This window comes from Echinops telfairi, unplaced genomic scaffold (genome assembly GCF_000313985.2).
Source record: "Echinops telfairi isolate 266 unplaced genomic scaffold, ASM31398v2 ScPeMD7_7479;HRSCAF=8517, whole genome shotgun sequence".
In the NCBI taxonomy this organism is placed as follows: Eukaryota; Metazoa; Chordata; class Mammalia; order Afrosoricida; family Tenrecidae; genus Echinops; species Echinops telfairi.
Window position 1 is genome coordinate 241,570 of NW_022111383.1, and position 15,819 is coordinate 257,388.

At 56.2% G+C, this 15,819-nt stretch overlaps 1 protein-coding gene across 1 annotated transcript in view; it reads right to left on the reverse strand.

Moving 5' to 3' along the window:
* The window catches only part of CCND2 (cyclin D2), a 21,007-nt gene that overhangs the window by 3,172 nt on the left and 2,016 nt on the right, over positions 1-15,819 (reverse strand). The window contains exons 2-4 of the mRNA XM_004717642.2: positions 15,320-15,535; positions 12,556-12,715; positions 5,297-5,445 (exon numbers count right to left, since the gene is read on the reverse strand). Coding sequence (XP_004717699.1) covers positions 5,297-5,445; positions 12,556-12,715; positions 15,320-15,535 — 525 coding nt within the window. The remainder of the gene's footprint in view (positions 1-5,296; positions 5,446-12,555; positions 12,716-15,319; positions 15,536-15,819) is intronic.

The following is a 15,819-nucleotide window of genomic DNA, read 5'->3' on the forward strand; positions in this document are numbered from 1 at the left end:
CCAGCCATTGTGCTCGGCTGCCCCACATGAAGCCGATTAACAGGAAGCCATAATGCTTGTCTGTCAGCCTGGACAGGTGGCACTCCACAGCGCTGGAGGTCGGGCAATCCTCCAACTTCTGGGACGGCAGGGACCCCCTCCCCGGCCGCGGAGCCCTGGCAGCAGGGCTTGTGGTCTCCAGCTCATTACCCGGCCTCTGACTTCCTCTGCTTGCTGGCGCGGGCTCCGGGCCCTGCACCCTCCTCGGCCTCCATGAATGGGCTGACAGAACTCTTAGCACTAGCCCTCTGTGTCACTGCATCCTCCATTGTCACCACACACGCACTGCACTCAACGGGGGAAGAAAGGCCTGAATGAACCCCAGACCCGCGGCCAACTCAGGCAGAGAGGACTTAGGAAACTATCTCATGCTTCCTCTCTCGCAGGCTCTCTGGCTTACTTCCTTGCATACAAAATGAAGCCCGCAGGCGGGGTGGGGGTAGGGGTGGTGGAAAGGAGGCAGGAGAGGGAGGCATCAGCCCCTAGTTCGACTCCTGCTACTTCCCAGGGCCGGCGTCCCTTTCTGCAACTCTTCAAAGGCTACACAGGCCCCTGCCTGCAGGTCTGCAAAAGGTTCTATGCGCAGGCAGCCTAAGGCGTACCTCGAGAACAGGGGTGCATCAATGTGTGACCAGGAGGGGCCAGGCCCTGACTGGGGGCACGTAGTTCACACCTAGACTTCTTCCATGGCGTGGGGAACTGGCTTTTGCTACCTTACTGACTACCAGAAACACAAAATGCTAGGTGTCTCTAGGGAGGCAGGCAGCCCGCAATCCGCTCTTGGGCCTATTGACGGACGAAACCATTTCTCCCCAGACCCTGGGGGAGGAGGATGGCTGTCAGCAGACAGGACTCGAGACTCTTCTCACAAACCCCGATCCAAACTCACTGCCACGGATTCAATGCCGACTCTACACCCCGACAGGATCGGGCAGCAGCGCCCCGGTGGGTTTTTCTGAGACAGTAACTCTCTACCGGAGCAGAAAGACTCCACACGTCTGTCTGTTCAGTGCCTGCCAGGAGCGTCACCACGTCTGCACGGCCCGTGAGTCTCAATTATCCTTTTCGAATAGACGTGAATGAGTGAAACTGAGTCACGTGAGAATTTGACTCAAAACTTTTAAAAAGCCAGGAGAAACCAGGGGTTTCAACCCAACCGGGGGCTCTGATAATGAGGGGCCTCAAAGCCTTTATGGTTAAAATAGCCGTCTCTTGCAGTCCCTGGTTTTCTTGAAGCCCTCACCCCATGAGAGACACCAACGAGAGCCGGAATCTGCCAGAGCGCCCTCTGTCTGTCGCTCGCGTCAGTGGGAAGCACTGGCGTCTCCCCTTCTCCCACAGGCCCCCCTGCCGGACACCATCCCTGGCTTCCACGCTCAGAAACACAAAGCCGTCGAAACGGCTGCCTACCCTTTGTCCTTCTTTCCTTCCTTCCCTCCCCCTCTCTTCAGCACCATCCCCCCAGGGCCCTGCCAGTTGGGTCTTGTTCAAGAGGTTCTATAGACAAGGCAACAGTGAGATCAATGCTGGCAGAGGCACGGACCAGGCCGAGAGACGGAAGGGGAACCTCGACTGGGCCTGCAGAGCCGGGGACAGGTTCACCAGGGAACCAGGGCAGCCCATTGCTCCCTTCAAACTTACCCTTGGCAACGGAAGTCCCGGTAGAAGTCCCCCACGTCACCCCACCACCACAAAAAAAAAAAAAAAAAAAAAGCCAAAACTGGCCAGTGCCTGTTTTTAGCAACACTTATGACTTGGAAGGAAAAGTACTCACAAGATACCACCCTCTGAGACTTTTATTCCCTGTAAAACTGTCCGGCTTCTCACTCAAGCTTTCTCTTAGGAATGAAGCATTCCGGTTTATTTTGGCAACCAGGAGCAACAAGGCCTGCATTCGCCTGGATCCCTCCTACCAAAAGCTACCTGCCCTGGCCAGTGAGCCAGGGGTGGGTGGGGTAGGGGGTGGGTGTGGATTTGCTGCAGGGTCCCAAACAAACCGGGGGAGATGCTCCCCGCCCTTCAGCAGCTGACCCCCGCCCCCTCCCAATGGCCCATGGTATCTCACAGGCTCCCCTCATCCTGGTGATCAGAAAGGGGGGGTGAACTCCAGGGCCTCCCATGCAAACGGAGTGGTGGGCTCTTTCATAGTGCGCTCCAGCCAGGGACTCCAAGGGGCTGTGGGCATTGGCTTCCCTGAGGGAGGGGCTCATTGTGTGCTTCTGGATACTTCCTACAGTACAGCCTGGCTCTCTCGACAGGTTGCCACTTGACACACAGCCTTGCTCTGATGTGAAGCTCCCCAGCATTTATAGGACACCCACACACTGATGCATGTGGACACACCATGCTACGGTTTTGCTCCATTTTCCATGGCCACTACTTCCCATGCACCCCTCTCCCTGCCTATCCCGGCCAGCTTCTAAACACAGTATTCCGAGGCCATGCCCTGCCCAACCCAGCAAGTGCACAGGGAGTGGACCTCCGGCAACAAATGGAAAGGAAGTGCTTGGAAGACACCACATCTCAGCCCACTTTCGAAATGGCAAACGGAAGAGCTGCTCACGTAGTCATGCTTTTCTGAACTCTCGTCCTTGTAACTTTCTGCCCCCCCCCCCCCACGCCTGGGCCCCTCACCAGCGGGCGGACGAGAGGACAGTTAACACCAGGAAGCTGTGCCCACACAAATACAGGTGAGCTCGGCGCATCTCAGCCCTTCCCACTAAAAAATAAGGGAAAAGCCCTAGGAAAGGAGGGACGGACCAAGCGCGCCCCCGGGGGGAGGTCTGACAGAAGCTTGATGTTTATCACCTGGAAGCGTGCTCGGCTTTTAACGTTAAAAATGCTTCCATTAAGGAACAGGATAGGCTCACGCTGCACGGCCCGGGCTGTGCCCACCAGGGAGAAGACACCGCTTACTGTGGAGTCGACTGACTGGGCGGCCTTACGAGGGTCAGCAGAGAACTGCTTCATCAGCCTTTCAATGGCTACTCTTTCAGAAAAAGAGCTTTCTCCCAAGGTACCTCTGGGTGGAGTGGACCCTCCGGCTTTTGGCTCATAGCTGAGTGGTCATTTGTCTGCACGACCTGGATATTACGAAGGCCCAGGCCCTTGACAGAAACCGGGGACGAGTCTATAGCAGAGGGACATGGTAGGAGCCCTGGTAACGGGCTGCTATCCAGTGAGCCCGGTCTCTTGAATGGCTGCTCACACAGTATGTGAAGAAAGGCAGGCAGCTTCTCCAAGCAGAGCCGTCGGCAGACTGGTCTGCAGTCCCAAGCTCGACATGTCCCTCAAAGATAAGGTGACCAGCCACCCCGCTTTTGGCGGGACAGTCCCGATTTAAAACGTCCCAAGGCGTTTTAAAAAAGTTCTGATTTTTGGAAAGAGTGCACGACAAGCTAGGGAACGGTCTATTTGGTCCATATAGACCAAATATTTAATCAAGAGCCCCTCCCCCCACCCCCCTCAATGGTGTCCCGCTTTACCAATGTTAAAATCTGGTCACCTTACTCAGAGCCTCTGTGCCACCCCCTCCCCAGACCTGACCTCTGTCCATGTGAGATCCACAAGGGAGGCTTGGAGGAGACGCCTGGGAGGAGTCTGGGGACAGCCTTTGTGCGGGCTGATGCGCCAGCCAATCAGAGCCGGTCTATAAATATCTGAATGTGGTTACAAAGCCAGGGTGGGGTCACAGGCTCCTGTGGATGACATTTTTCTGCCTGGGGGTCAAGAAAGGACTTGTCTTTGGCTGGTTGGGGACAGGGGAGCCCCGGTCCTAAGGCTGCCTTAATAGGAGAGACTCAGAAAAAAATGGAGGCATATCCTTTCTACAAATGTTCTGTTCCACCCAGGAGTTCCCTCTGGAGGGTTAGAGAAGCATTTCCCATGCTGCACGGAAGGGGCCTTTAAATCTGTATTTTGGAGCCTTTACTTAAAAAAAAAAGCCTGCGTTTTGGAGCATTTACTACTTAAAAAACAAAACACCAAACTCTCGGATAGTAGTGTGCAGTGTGTCGAAGCACATCCCACGCATCACCCAGTGTCCTTTCTCGCACTGGTGACCCATCCCGGGGCAAGCTCTGGGGGTGGGAGGGTGTCAGGCTGCTGCCCCAGACCCTCGTGCTCCCACCTTGTGCTCCTTGCTCTGTGGGGCAGCACCCACGGGGAGGGGACGGCACATGAGCCCTTCCCTCGGTCTATTCCCACATTAGGGCATTCTCAATCCCCTTGGAACGTCCAGAGGGTGCCGTGGAGAAGTTCCCCTGCATTCTTGAGCCGCACCATGGTGACTCATGAGAGCCTCAACGTTGGCACCCCTCCCCCTACTCTAGACCAAGTACTTTTCCCCCCTTTCCTCCCACCCAAGAAAAAGATCGCAGCAGCTACACACTGGGTGGGGGGTAAGGCACATTGGCCTGAAGTGGGGGCCCTGAAGGTCTAGGGCCCGCGCTGCTGCTGACTTCAGTTCTTGGTGTCTCCTCTCCTGTGTGAGCCCCAGGGAGACCCTGTCTCTGATCGCTCAGCACCCACCGCACTGGCCCCTCCACTTGTAGGGCTGAAATGTCTTATCGGCCCAATGCAGAGCCTTCTCCCTTGAGCCTGGCCGGTCTCAAAACCTTTCTTCTCATGAGCTTCAGATCCTGGCAGGCAGAAGGCACCGGCCGCCGGGCCAGTCCACAGGGCACACAGAATGGAAAAAGCTCTTGCTAATAATAGTTCCTGGTATGGCACTGCTCTCTCTCTCTCTCTTTTTAAAGTGCTTTTAATCCGTCACTACACTGCACAAAGGAAGCGAGAGACGAGGAGGAGTGGAGAGGTTTGCCCAAGGCCAGGGGCATCTAGCTCTAGGGCTTCTGCTTCCTGAGACAGGCAGCCTCCTGGCTGATTGCCCTAGTTCCTGAGTCTAGGGCCCCATGTTCAGCAGGCAGGCAACAACTGCTTCACGCTCCGTGCCGGAGGGGAGGCTGCCTGACAGCGTGGACATAAATGGAAGCAAAGCTTCTGCCACACAGGAAAACGAGTCAGCACCCTTCCCTCGGCCCCGCATGTGCTGCCCCATTCTCGCTGTACTCCACAGGCCGCAAGCTCTCGGCACTCACGATCCCCGGTGACCTGCTCAGGGTAAGGTTCTCATGCACGGTCCTTCGCAAACCGAGACAAAACAAAACAAGAGGGAGCTGCAAGAGGCCATCAGACCCAGCGGGGCCTAGTTCTTCTCGGAGCTGGGGGAGAGAAAGGTCTGGTCGTGGCCACCTACCACGTCGGTGTTGGTGACCTTGGCCAGCAGATCGGTCAGGGCGTCGAAGGTGAGCGAGCTCACATCTTCGTCCTGCTGCAGCCCACAGATGGCCGCCCCCACGCTCCCAGTGGCGATCATGGATGGTGGGTACATGGCGAACTTGAAGTCTGCAGAATTAAACAGAGGGGGAGAGACGAAAAGGCTCAGGCGGCGAGAATCTGGTTCCAGGAGGCCCCCAGGCTTGGAGTGCCTCCCAGGAGCAAGATGGCCGGGGGTGAGCGGGCCCAGCGGCTCCTCGCCCTGTAGGCACGTGCTCCCTGGGGTCCTTCGCTCACAAGCAGCCCACAGCTTATTCCTCTGCCATCGTGGTAGCTACTCTGGCTGTGCGTTCTGCCACTAACCCACCGGTCAGCGGTTTGAACCGGGCAGTAGCACCGCAGAAGAAGAGTCCTGCTGTCGTCAAGAGGGAAGCCGAGAAAAGCCTGGGTGACACGGTGCTTCTCCACAGCTCGTGGGATCCACGACGGAGCAGAACAGCACAGCACACTGGGGCCGCTACGCCCGATTGTTAGAATGAGGAGGCTGAGGCACGGGTGCTGGCCTGAGCAGTAAGGAAGGGGCAGAGGGAATCCTAACGCCCCACGTCCCATGAGGGGTGAGCAGTCTCGGCTCTGGCGGGGCAGGCAGGAGAGGGAGACGCGCCTCCCTGGCGGGAGAGGGAGCAGGGATGCCGAGGCCAGTGCACAGAGAAGGTGCGTTTCTGTGCTTGTGTAACGTGTTGTAACCCAAGGGCTCCGTAGGAGAACCTACTGGCGGGGGCAGCAGATCGGACAAGAGATGATGTAGGACAATCCAAAGGAGATCCCTTCTCCCTACCCCGAGCCACTCTTCCTGACTGGCACTGCACCCCCAAACCCCTCAGAGGCCACGCCACAGCAAACAGTCCCATGAAGCCGACCTCATGAGAACCGTGCCCCTCGACTGCAAGACCCACAGGGCAGCCAACCTCTTGTACTGAGCCCTGGAGGGAGCGGGTGTGCAGGCTGCATGGTACCGGGGCCACATTTCAAAAGCATTCCTAACAGACACACTCTGTCCTAAGACACACGCTCCCAGAACGCGCCTGTCTGTCTCTCCTAGGCTGGTTGTCCAGTGACTTCAGGTGTCTTTCCCCAGCGCACTAGCCCCTTCTAAACCTCGAGTGACCAACGTGACGGGTGTTGCCACCGAGCAAGGCCTGTGGTCTACTGGCCCCTCCCATGCCTTCTCTCTTCCTGGGGACAGTGTGACAAAGCTGGCCTCCCGCCTCCTGCTCGGCTGTAGGTCTGCTTCCACACGGAGTCCACAGGAGAGCAGTTTCTCTGCCCAGTGACCTCGTTAGCTCCCTCCTGTGACAGTCATCATGCAAAGGAGGCAGCCAGCTCATGGCCCGGGGCCCACAAGACCCTGGGTCGAAGCATCTGGCAGGCAAGAGGCGTCTGGACCCTCCCTTCCCTCTGCCACAGTCCTTGGACCAGGAAGCAAGGCTCAAGGCTCGTGCATACGCCTAGTTTTGTAGACCAGACCCTCAGGCTGCTACACTGGCTTCTTGTCTCAGCTGACTCATCAGCTCTGGGAGCCAGGTGCTGACGTGTGGATTGCCCAGGGGACCAGAAGTTGCAGAGGGGACTTGTGGTTCTTTGCCCCAGCTGCTCACCAACGGGCAGGTCCTCACACAACACGCTGCCAGCTTCAGGCCAGCTACCCTCAGCGTCATGCCACCCATGCAAGCCGAACTGGAGCTGTCCTTCGGCTCGAGCGAGCTGGGCTCCACTCTCCTGGTCAGCCCACCACTGGGGCAAGGGAGCATCCATGGCCTGCCCAGACTGCAGACCTCGGGCAACACCCTGCCTCCCTCCCGCTTCTAGATTGGGATCCGTCTAGTTAAGGATAGGTAGCAACGGCTGTTTCGCGCAACCCAAGCTTGCATCTGCATCTCCACTGTTTCCTGTAACCCAAGCTTGCATGTGCATCTCCACTGTTTCCTGTCACCCAGGCTTGCATTTGCATCCCCTCGTTCTCTGCCGGCATCTCAGTTGTCTGTCATTTACTGTCCAGAACAGGTTGGTCAGTATCAGAAGGAACTGCCCCCAAGTGCGTGCTGTTCTAAGTGTCCTCCTGGGGTTTGTTTTGCCTGCTTGTATGCGTCTGAGTCACGGGGTCAACAGGGCTGGAGACAAGAGGCTGGGTGAACTCCTAGGTGCCTTCTACCTCAATCTGCACAGACTCAAGGGTCTGGAATGAGGGGCCCCTCCATCCCCACAAGGACAATAACCAGTTACAGACAACAGAAAGTTGCTTGGCTCCGGCCAGCCAGTCAATTGCAACCCCCCTCTTCCCTTTCCACAAGGACATCCGGACCCCTCATCAGGGACCCTCCAACTCCGAAATCATCTAAAGCAGTGGTTCCCAACCTTTCTGATGTCTCGACCCTTTCATACAGTTCCTCATGTGGTGGTGACCCCCAACCATAACATTATTTCCGTTGCTACTTCAACTGTCATTTTGCTACTGTGATGAATCGGGTGACCCCTGTGAAAGGGTCTTTCAGCCCCAAAAGGGGTCGTGACCCATAGCTTGAGAGCCGCTGATCCAAAGGGTCATGACCTAGAGCTATCTCTCTAGTCCAGCCTCTTGGGAGAATCCCACTCAAGCCATGACTGACCACCTTAGGCAGGGGCTGTGTGTCAGGATGCAGAAATAGGCACTTGGGGTGAAGGGGGCCGAGAGCCAAACTCGATGTGAGCTTGCTAGGCCTAAGAGATAATCTTCCAAGGCAGTTGTGTGTGCGTGGGTGCGTGCGCGCGCACGTGCACACACTTTTATACAAGCAGATAACCATGCACACATACCTCGCACTTCACGGCACTTCGAGGATCGCACGTCTTGCCAACCGAAGGCCCACCTGTGGCAACCCTTTCTGAAGGGGGAATCGAATGGGGGAGCCATTCCCTCGCTGTCCAGTTGTATGGGTGTCACAGCAAGGACCTCATCAAGGGAGTCCCCAAAGTCTCTGCTATTGTGTCAGGAGCAAGAGAACCTGAGCTTCCCCCTCCCCAGCAGACAATGAAGGGAAAGGAAGTGCCTCCCCGCCAACCCTCAAAGATGTGGTAGAGCAGGTGTCCCTCCCCCTCGATCTTGGGTGTTACCTAAAAAAGAACCTCATGCTTCCCCTGGATCAAGCACCTCCCGCTTCAGGTGAGTGTTTTACTGAGCGTGGTCAGAGCAGAACTGTAGACTCCCTCTCCAGTGCTCTCTTTGCGTTTCCAAAAGATCACCCCCCACCCACGTAGGAGGAATGCAGGGACCCCCTAAGCAGCAAGCTGCGTGCCCTCGCACACCTAGGAAGCCACCTCCCAAGGTCAACGGTGCGTTCCAAGTTCCATCAACTTGCCACCTGCACCTCCAATGAAGGAAGCGGTGGAGAGAAAGCGGTTTAAGAGCTCAGGTGACATGGCTCTGCCGGACAAGCTCAGCCCCAATGACCAAAGTAGTTTAGCTTTGACAGTACAGGGCATGACTGCTTTGCCTGTGTTCACCACTAGGGGGAGACTACTGGTTCTAGGAGAGCATTCTAGAAGCAGGGAGGAAAAAACCCTCAAATCCCCAACCCCTTGATGGCCCCTCCTCCAACCTGCAGTCAGGTTTGTTTAAAGGCCAGAACCAGGGTGCTCACTGGCCCATGAATGACGCCAAAACCCCACCTGCCACCCCCAGAATGGGTGCAGCACACGCTGTCCTCTGAAGGCATGTGAACTCCCAAGGCGCAGGTGGAAGGCAGGTGGGCGGGGCCTGCTACTCATTCATCTTACAGCCGGACTGGAAGCGATAGCTACTCTTACAAGGTCAGGTCCCACGGGGAGGCTTCCTCTCAGTCCCTTAGGGTTCTGGCTAGGGCTGGGGTGGAGGCAGCTCCTCCCATTCTGGATCAAGGGCCAAGCCACCTCCCGTGGTGACCTCCCTGGACCTACTACTGCTTTGATACGTTCACTCTGGGACAGATGCTGCTGAACCACCTGGAGGTGAAGCACGTGGCAAGTCCACAGCATGGAAAAGCACCACGGGTTCTCCTCCAGAGCCAGGAAGGGGGCACCTTTCGGGGAGCGCACACCTAGCTGCGGCCAACGTCTGAGGTCGGGCCACCCAGTGCAGGAGGAGGTGGGGGGTTGGGGTGTCCTGGTCAGGAGGTGAAGCAGCCCCCTCCGGACCCATCTCCAACTCCGTGTCACTGGCTCTCCTAGACTAGCTGGAAATCACGGGCTGCACATGACGTCGGGTGTCAAGAATCTCTCCCAGCAGCCCGAAATCCTGAGTCATCTCGTCCGCTTGACGTCAGAACCGCAAGGAGCAAGCAGGCTCAGATCTTCGCCCCACTATCAGAAACTCAGAAATGGAATGTCAGGTGCTGGGGTTCTCCTCCCAAGAGCCTCAGGGATCAGGACAGCACCTGGCGGACCAGTGCACAATGAACGGAGGACCGCCCTCATGGGCACACCCAGCTCTCTTCGCCTTTTGCACTTCCGCTCTCACACACAGACTCTTTCACAACGTAGCCTCGAAGCCTAGGGGGGTGGGGGAATCGTGGGGGGGTTGGCTAACATCTCCCCCTCCCACTCCAGTCACACAAAACCCAAGCTTCAGGTGCCCCATCTGCTCCAAGACAGTACATCCCAGACTTGGGGGGTGGGGCACCTCCTATCACCCCCCAGGGCACCCTGTGTTTGCAGTCACTTGCATCCCCTCTGCCCTGGAACCCCCCAACATGTGGCAGGGTTTTCCTCCTGGACTGATAGCTGACGTCGATGTCCTCACTGTCACGTGGGGGTGTGGGGAGCCCATGCGATGCTCCCTCACTTAGGCCCCTCACTTAGGCCCAAGTGCAGATCAGGGCGTGCTGGCCCCTGAGCCAGCCATTCCAGACCCAGAAAGCTTCTCTGAGCTCCTCCCTATGCTCAGTCCCAGCCTGGGGCTCAGGATGGGGCAGCTGGTTCCATTTGGCCGGAGGGGTTTGTTCTTCCCCTTATCCCGGCCCCCAGAAGGCCGCAGTGTCTTCCTGACTTCCTCTGACTCCCTCAGACCTCTGTCCTCAGTCCCGAGTCCCAGGCTCCCTCCTCTGGCCCCAGTTGGCAGCCAAACCCAAGGAACTGGGCAAGAAGGCCAGAGGTGGGGGATGGGACCCCCAACTTTACAGAAACGAGTCCTTACAGAACCTGGGGATCTGCCCAGGCTTGGGTAATTCCACCCACCACTCCCCACCCCAACTGAGAGAGCGGGGAGGGAGGCGGGGCGGGCAGACCCCTGACTATCGGCAGCTGGGGGATGGATGGGGTAGCTTAGGGTCGGAGGCCAGCCCAGCCATCCTGGGGCCAGAATAAAAAGACTGGCTGACCTGCCCCCTAGTGAACCATGAACACGGTGAGAGAAGGCACAGCCGGGCCTGGGAGACAAAGACAAGTCAAGGAGGGACTGACCTCTAAGACCCAAGCCAGGCAGCAAGGGAAGGGAACAAAAGAATGGCCACTGTGTAAAAGTGGCCAGGGTCCCCCTGAAGGGTCCCCAAGTCGGTGGACAGCCAGCCAGCCAACTCTCTACCTCCTGAAAGGGCGAAAGGTCCACGCACAGAGAGGCCAGGTCCTGGCCCGAAAGAGAAGGGCTAAGAAGTGACCCAGGGGAGCCCTATCCCTGGTGGGGCAGGTGCAGGCAGGCAGCCAGAAGAGTCAGGGCACGCCGTGGGGGGCTGAGGAGGCAAGAGTCGGGAAGATGGATTTCACGTAACCGTTTGTCTGCCCTGTACCCCTCCCGGTCCACCAAGCACTTCCTTGTATGTATCTCGCCAACATGAATGTTCCCAACAATCCTGGAAAGGCTGCCGGTTCGCCAGGCTTAAACGCTTTGCAGATGAAGAAGCTGGGGGTTGGAGAGGTGGGACTGCTCATCCAAGGGCCCCCGCAGGGACACGGAGCAACGCCTGGCCTATTGACTGTAAGCACGGAGCGGCGTGTACACCGCTGTTAGGGGTAGCTGCTTTCCAGCCCTTGACGGCTCATGGTGACCCAGCGTAGAACCGTGCTCCACCGGATTTCCAAGGTCGCAGAATGACTAGGCCCATCTTCTAAGGAACCCCTGGGTGGATTCCAACTCCGATCGTGTGGGCAGTGGTCCACTACTCAACCGTGTGCACCACTATACATCACGTGACTGTGTCTAGAAATGCATCAGCTATGGGAAAACAGTTGTGACCCCCCCCCACCCCCCTCAACCCACCCATGCAATTCAATTGTCTGACAACCGTGAGCTGCGCTGCCCTCAAAGGTCTGCCCAATGGCACGTTCCTTCCTGCATGCCACAGATTGTGAAAACAGGCGCTCTGGCCACCTTCTCTCCCCTGGGTGAGGGGGGCTTCGGGGTTTTCTAGGGTGCTCACTGAGCACAGGAACTGGCCAAGGTTCAATGTCATGAGGCAACATGGATGATTGCCTTTGGCTTACTGTGCGACTGTGAAGCAAAGGGGCCCATAGGAGCTAGATGATCAGGTGGGGGTGGGGAGTGGTGTCAGCATGGCTGGCGAGAAAGCTTTGAACAGGAAAAGGGCAGTGGTTAGTGTCCCCGCCCAAAGCACCACCATTCCGTGAGGGTGTCATAAACGCAGAGATCCCAAAAGGCAGCCATCCCCATCGATGGACGGCCAGACTGACAGACTAGAAAGCAGTAAAGGCTGTCCGGTCAAAGGAATTCCTTTGGTTTTTGTGATCAGGGAGCTGCAGCAGCGTCATTTTATCTGGACATCGTTCCTTGCACCTCTGTGGGCTCCCACCCCCCTCCCAAATTTCCTCTTGGGCTTAACTCCAAGCCATCCTTTTCCTCAAAAGATTAGACTGAAACACACCCCCAGCGAGCCATCTATATAATCTTCAAAGAGCACTTTAGACATCATAAAGAAGTCTTTAACAGGCACTATTCCCCGCCCCGCCCCTCAGTCCCCACACCTGTCCTCATAAACCATTTATGAGTTTAGCAGCGAGGGAATGTACCGACTCAGATAAAGAAGTAACAGCCACCCAAGGAGTGAATGCTTGAGACTCCAGACCACCCTCCCTGAAACATGCAGACATGGGCACTGTAGTACCATCAAGCCCGCTACCCCCCTCCAGCGGCTCATCCCACCCCCCTTCTGTCTCCCTCCCCAGACCTTGCCCCCTCCTCCCCAGCGTTCCTCAGGGGCTCCAGCCGGCTCCTACCAGTGGCGCACAGAGCGCTGAAGGTCTGCGCGTGCTTGCGGATCAAGGGCAGCTTGTCGGTTGGCTGGGGCAGCTTGCGAAGGATGTGCTCGATGAAGTCGTGAGGGGTGACGGCGGCCAGGTTCCACTTCAACTTGCCCAGCACCACCAGCTCCCACTCCTGACGAAGAAGGTAGGAAAATCAAGCGTGTACGACCCAAACCTGACTTCGTGTCTGAGGCTGGGATGGGGCCCAAGGAGTCAAGTGGCCCTGAAGTGCTGCAGCGCTGACTGGCTCTTCTCACGCTTAGCTGTGGGAATCACCAAGGCTCAGGTAGCTGTGGCCCGGGCTGTGCTTGGTTCAGTTCTCCTTCCTCACCAGCTCACTTACTCCCCCCCCCCCCCTCACTTCCATGCGATGCTCTGGATTCCTGCCCACCCCATCTGACCTCTAAGACACTGCCAAGGTCAACATGGTACTTTACTGTAAAGGTCCCTATCATTGGACCAACAGTCTTCTCAACCCTCATAGGAAAAAACTGATTCACATAAAATTCAAAATAAAGGTTCTCCGGACACCTGTAGGGCAACCAGGTAAGCTTGCTCATACTTGGTGCCCCAAAGTGCTTTTTCTCTCCATCCTGAGCCTTCCCTTTGGCACATCCTGCAGAAATCAGGGGGATGGGGAAATGACACTTGACCACAGCACCCCGTCACCGAATGGCTTTTCAGGCCTTCCCAATTATGACTAGAGGACAGGACTGCCATCCAATCAGCTGTCCACTAGCGGGCCTGGGACTCCCAGCAAACTCATGTGGCTCAGTGAGCTGTGCTATGCACCTTGGGCTTTCAATGACTTTTTCCTTATTTTGTTTTTTTGAAGGAAATCACTGAGGTGCATCTGTGGGGACTTGATCCTGTAGCCTTTCCGTTAGCAGCTGAGCCTGTTGGTGATCTGTATTAACTAAGGGCACCAGGGTTGTTCTGAGCCGCCCTCAGGCTGCAGAGGGAGGTCATTCTAGCAAGGTGTGAATGGCCATCCAAGGTCACAGAATGAAACCCTTTGTCCAAATTCAGGACCAGCAAACCCCTTGGTAAAAAATCTTGTTTCTCTCAGCTAGAGAGATACTTTTGAAGGACTGTGGGGGGGAGAGCGAGAAAAGATGGAAATAAGTCTAAATGGAAAAATTTTTAAATGAGGGCAGCAGGGGTGGGGGGCACAGGCAGTCAGTCCATCTTCAGCAGCATGAGACTATGGAGAATAGCTCACCAGCGCCCCCTCTCCTCACCAGTTCAGAACGACAAATCGGGCTGTTGGGGCAAGAGGGGGGGGTGTCCTCCTCTGGCTGCACTCAGCATGTGGCGGGAGGGAACCCCCTTCCCTTCCCTCAGCGGTCTTTTGTAAAATAGAATACCCCCCACGCCCCGAGACCCAGAGATGTACGTTGCGACTAAAGATATGAGAGGCGGCATAAAGGCGGGTTTGTTCAGAGCAAAATCAATCAACTTGGCTCCCGTGGAACACAGCGGACTCCCGGGAGAACACGTTGGGCCCTGGCCACGTGCAAACGGACCCGATGCAAGATTAATTTCCCTGCAGGACCATAAGAAAAACAAGCTGGACCCCCGGCTCTCACAAGTTCCTTTTTATATGCACTCGGGGTTTGCCCGGGCTTTTTCAGAGGGTCCGGGCATCCCGGGCAGGCTGCTGAACAATCCAAGTCTTCAAAGACGGTGGGAAATCCCAGCCTCCTCTTCTCACAGGGGAACGTGAGCACAAGCCACTTGTCTCGTACCCTTATTAAAAGCAGCAGATCTCCCAGAAGAAAGTACCTTTCTGGGCCTCCCGGCCCAAACCAGCAGCAGCTGAAACCTGGCAGCGGTTCAAAGGTGAAGTCATTCATGCCCTGCTGCACATTCTCGGCACCGCCGCGCCCGGCGTGCGCGTGTCTACCACCAGGTGGCGCCACAGCCTCAGCAAGGCAGGCCCCTCACAAAGGAGCCCGTCTGGGCGCCAGGACGCAGCGCAGGCCCAGCCAATAGGAGGGGGAGGGGTGCATGGGGGGGCCCCCTTTTCCAAACTGTTTCTAAAGGTGTGGAGGCCACAAAGGAGGATGGTGGGGGTAGGGTGGGCGTGGCCTCAGAGCTCCTTCTGCACCATTCCAGTGCAGTTGTGATGTGAATATTTAAGGTGGCAGGATGTGCAGGTAATTGGTGGGGAAAATGCCTGGGGGATGGGGTGAGGGTAGGGTGCAGAAAGCTAAAGGCAAAGTCCGGACCACCAGGGTGGTAAAGAAGTCACAACCCCTTCCTGAGGAAGGAGCCCAGGCCTCAGGGGCTTTCAAAGAAAGGCCAACTTCTGATTTGGCTCAAAAGCTTAAGGAGCTGATATTTAGTGAACAGCTACTAAGTGCAGGTAATGACTTTGTCTAGATAGATAGATAGATGCCTTTACCCACCAGGTTATCAGACACAGCACCAACACTTGCCTGTTATGTGAAACACATTCCTAGATTATGAGATGGCAGGCTGTGGTCTTCAGAGGTCATTGATTGAACATTTGGAATCTAAGCGAAGCATTGTGTTAGGAAACAGCGTTGCACCAACGCAAATTTCCAAGGTGGTCTTAGTGGTCTCTGCTGCCTCGGGGTTGAGGGCAAGTGTCCCAGCACACTGCACACACACACACCCCAAAGTAAAAAAGTGTTCAAACGTGTCAAAATTCTAGTGACTGGGCCATTTTGGATCCTAAGAATTTATTTTGGGGAGGGGACCAGTGATTTACCAGCAGTTCCTGAGGGGTGATGGAGTTGTCCGTATAGATGCAGAGTTTCTCCGCCGTCAGTGGGATGGTCTCTTTGAGCTTAGAGGCCAGGAACATGCAGACAGCACCCAGGAGCTGCAGATGGGACTTAGGGGTCGGGACCCCAGCCAAGAAGCGGTCCAGGTAATTCATGGCCAAAGGGAAGACCTCTTCTTCACACTTCTGCTCCTCACAGACCTACAAAGGGAGCAGGGTGGAGAGAGGAAACAATACAGGAAAAAAGAACGGGGGAAAAATGATAGAGATGTTTTAAAATTTAATTCTGGCGTGGGGGGAGGGGAGGAGAATGTGTGATAAGAATAAAAGATGAGGCAACGGAGTACATCTAAATAAGCCCGTACAAATACGAATATTTTGCTGGAGCCTAAAAAACCGGGGTGGATTAAATCCTCCAAGCTGGGAGCAAAGGGGGCCGGAAGAGCGGTTCAGATGTTTTAAAATTTAATTCTGGCGTGGGGGGA